The 3,146-nt window shown below is 44.2% G+C and overlaps 1 protein-coding gene across 1 annotated transcript in view; it reads left to right on the top strand.

Annotated features, from left to right (window-relative positions):
• Positions 1-425: 425 nt before the first annotated feature.
• The window catches only part of SARC_02154 (aconitate hydratase, mitochondrial), a gene marked incomplete at both ends in the record, with an annotated part of 7,392 nt that continues 4,671 nt past the window's right edge, over positions 426-3,146 (top strand). Inside the window, 6 exons of the mRNA XM_014304097.1 lie at positions 426-501; positions 665-757; positions 1,174-1,452; positions 1,675-1,811; positions 2,179-2,314; positions 2,893-3,051. Of these exons, the coding sequence (XP_014159572.1) occupies positions 426-501; positions 665-757; positions 1,174-1,452; positions 1,675-1,811; positions 2,179-2,314; positions 2,893-3,051 (880 nt within the window). The remainder of the gene's footprint in view (positions 502-664; positions 758-1,173; positions 1,453-1,674; positions 1,812-2,178; positions 2,315-2,892; positions 3,052-3,146) is intronic.

Here is a 3,146-nt window from a genome sequence, read left to right as displayed (position 1 = left end):
TATATATATATATATATATATATATATATATATATACTATATATATATATATATATATATATATATATATATATATATTTATATATTTATATATTTATATTTATATTTATATTTATATTTACATTTATATATATTGTCGTGTGAACTGAAAACGCGCAAGGATACTGATATATGCACTTTAGCTTAAAGTTCTATATGTATGTTGTGCTTGTGGGACGGTGCGGTGGACACTATGTCGAGTCTTTCTTGAGAGCTTAAGGCATTCAAGATCACTGATACGTGCATGGCATGCTTTGTAAGATGTCTGTGTAGAACTGCGCTCTTTATATCTGGCTTCATACCGTGTGTGACAATCTATACCACCAACCTGTGCTAGTTTGTTGTAGAATTGCAAGGTACTGAAAGGGCACTGGCGTATGCATGGCATGGTTGCACCTGATAATGTGAAGCTGGGTGCCCACGTCTCAGCGTTAGGCATCTTTATAGTGTACTTTCAGTTGAGTAAGCTTCTACACCACTTGGCATCAATAGACAACTGCCCTCGAGGCCTGCACTGGTTCTCAATTTTGGACTCACTGGGCATACATGGCCTGCTTCTATTGACAACAGACAGTAGCTTGGGTGGGGGTATCCGTTGCTCATGCACTCGTATCCAATTAAACAGGTATCAAACTGACGGGACGACTGAATGGCTGGGCCTCTCCCAAGGACGTGGTACTTCATCTGGTCGGCAAATTGACTGTGAACGGTGGAACCGGTAAGTTCACATAAATAAGCGAGTATCACGTAGACTGGCGCTTAGCTACTACTGTGTATGTACACTCAATGGGGATAAGAGCTCATCCCAAGCGCATGGGTTATATTTATATATATGTATAGACCATAAGTAAGAGGTCGGATGAAAGTGTAAGTCTTTCGTAAATGCCGTTTATTTTCAGGACACCAATTCGAGTTCTTCAGCTCAACGGTTTGATCCAACACAGCTTCATACACAGTGCACTTCTTCGAGTGTTTTGGTTTAACGCTTTGATCCACACATAGCTTCATATACAGTGCCCTTCTTCGAGTGCTTTGGTTTAACGCTTTGATCCACACATAGCTTCATCATACACAGGGCACGTCTTGGAGTGCTTTGGTTTAACGCCTTGATCTACACATTAACGTCATCCACAGGGCACATCTTCGAGTACTTTGGCGAGGGTGTCGAGTCGCTCTCCTGCACCGGCATGGCCACCATCTGCAACATGGGCGCCGAGATGGGTGCCACCACCTCTGTCTTCCCTTACACACCAAGCATGCACGACTATCTAGTGGCCACAGGCCGAGAGCAAGTGGCCACCCAGGCAGACGCCTTCCAGAACGAGCTACTGCGTGCGGATGAGGGCTGTGAGCAAGCGCAGGTGTACGACCGCGTGGTGGAGATCGACCTGTCCAGTTTAGAGCCGCATATCAGTACGTGCACAGGGAGTTTTCATGTGTATCAATGAGTGTATGTGTCCTGTATTACGGCTACGCCTGATAGAAATAGATCTGACACCATAGTGAAATGTACTAGTGCATCTTTTAAATGATAACGCAGGTGTCCTAAGGTGAGCTCAATGAGAACAGAAATCTCATGTAGAACAAAAGGGTCATTACTTAGACTGGCACAATGAATATCCACCCTACCTACAGACGGGCCTTTCTCGCCCGATCGCTCGTTCCCACTGTCAGAGTTTGCCAAGGCTGTGAAGGAAAATAACTGGCCTACGGAACTGAAGTCTGCTTTGATTGGCTCGTGCACCAACAGCAGTTACGAAGACATCACAAAGGTATTGTGGTTGATCGTTTTGAGTGTGTACAAGCACATTGAGTAAAACATGTATACGCACATGTTTCTAGGCACATTACCTCGAGTGAGGACACGAGATATGCTTTTATAGAATACAGTGATATACACAGGATGCAGCTTCTCGCGTATGTATATGCGTATATGTACCTGTATGCGTATGTGTATGTGTATGGCTGTCTGCATTCGTGGCCGATGACTCATGTATTCTCATGTCATGCGTTTTAGTGTTATTATAGTTATAGTTTTTTAAGTTAATGGTTTAGGGGTTTAGGGTTTATGTTTCCTCTCAAGCTCAGCTGCGATGGAAGATACTGACTATAGCCCATATTCGTACCACCACCTGACAGGCAGCTGATATTGCCAACCAAGCCAAGGCAGCTGGTCTCAGTGCGAAGTCAGAGCTACTCATTACACCTGGATCCACTATGATTGAGAAGACTATTGCGAGAGACGGCCTTACCCAGTCCCTGACGGATATTGGAGGTAAACGATGCGATACCTGGAGTATTTAACTATACTCGCATACCTACCACACATGGATACGTTCGTACATACACTGGAATGTTACTACAGCCTTGCAATGTTTGAGATTAATGCATCTGTTGTTTGTGAGAAGCTCGGGAAAGGCTCTATATACTATGCGTTTCGTAAAACCCGAACCCCCACCCCACCCCCTTATCCCGGTACTCAATGTCAGAATACACGAGCGGCGCTGTGTGTGATAGTTCAGTAGGAAGGCGGGAGTGACGTATTCTCTGATACCACATCACACCATTGCGCAAGTGTTCACGTGCAGTGTAGTAGATTTCTGATCCCAGTTTTGACCCGTCGAGGTGTACGACCGACTTGCTCACGCATTTGGTGGCTTGCTCATTTGGCAGTACTCGCCAGTGATGTGCTTCGTTTTCTATTGAGATGCTGCCGGCTGTTCCTTCGTTTGGTTATTCGTATCGTTGATAAAGTGTTTTTTTTGCCAACGACTGTGCCACTGCTGCGGTGCTTTATTAAGGTGTTCGATACTCTGCTCATCTTATTTCTATTTATATCTATTTAAACGTTAGGTATGGTGCTTGCTAATGCATGTGGTCCATGCATCGGTCAGTGGAAACGTCATCTGGATGACGAGAACGAACCGAACGCGATCATCACGTCATTCAACCGCAATTTCGTCAAGCGTAACGATGGCAATCCCAAGACATTGAACTTCCTTGCCGCGCCAGGTACGATTTAAATTGATATAGATAGTCATGGTCTAGTGTATACTTATATTAATTTTCCACAATCTCAGAGAGAGAGATATCTATATGTGTATATG

Source organism: Sphaeroforma arctica (assembly GCF_001186125.1).
Source record: "Sphaeroforma arctica JP610 unplaced genomic scaffold supercont1.94, whole genome shotgun sequence".
Classification (NCBI taxonomy): domain Eukaryota; class Ichthyosporea; order Ichthyophonida; genus Sphaeroforma; species Sphaeroforma arctica.
This window is presented reverse-complemented; position numbering and strand designations above follow the sequence as displayed.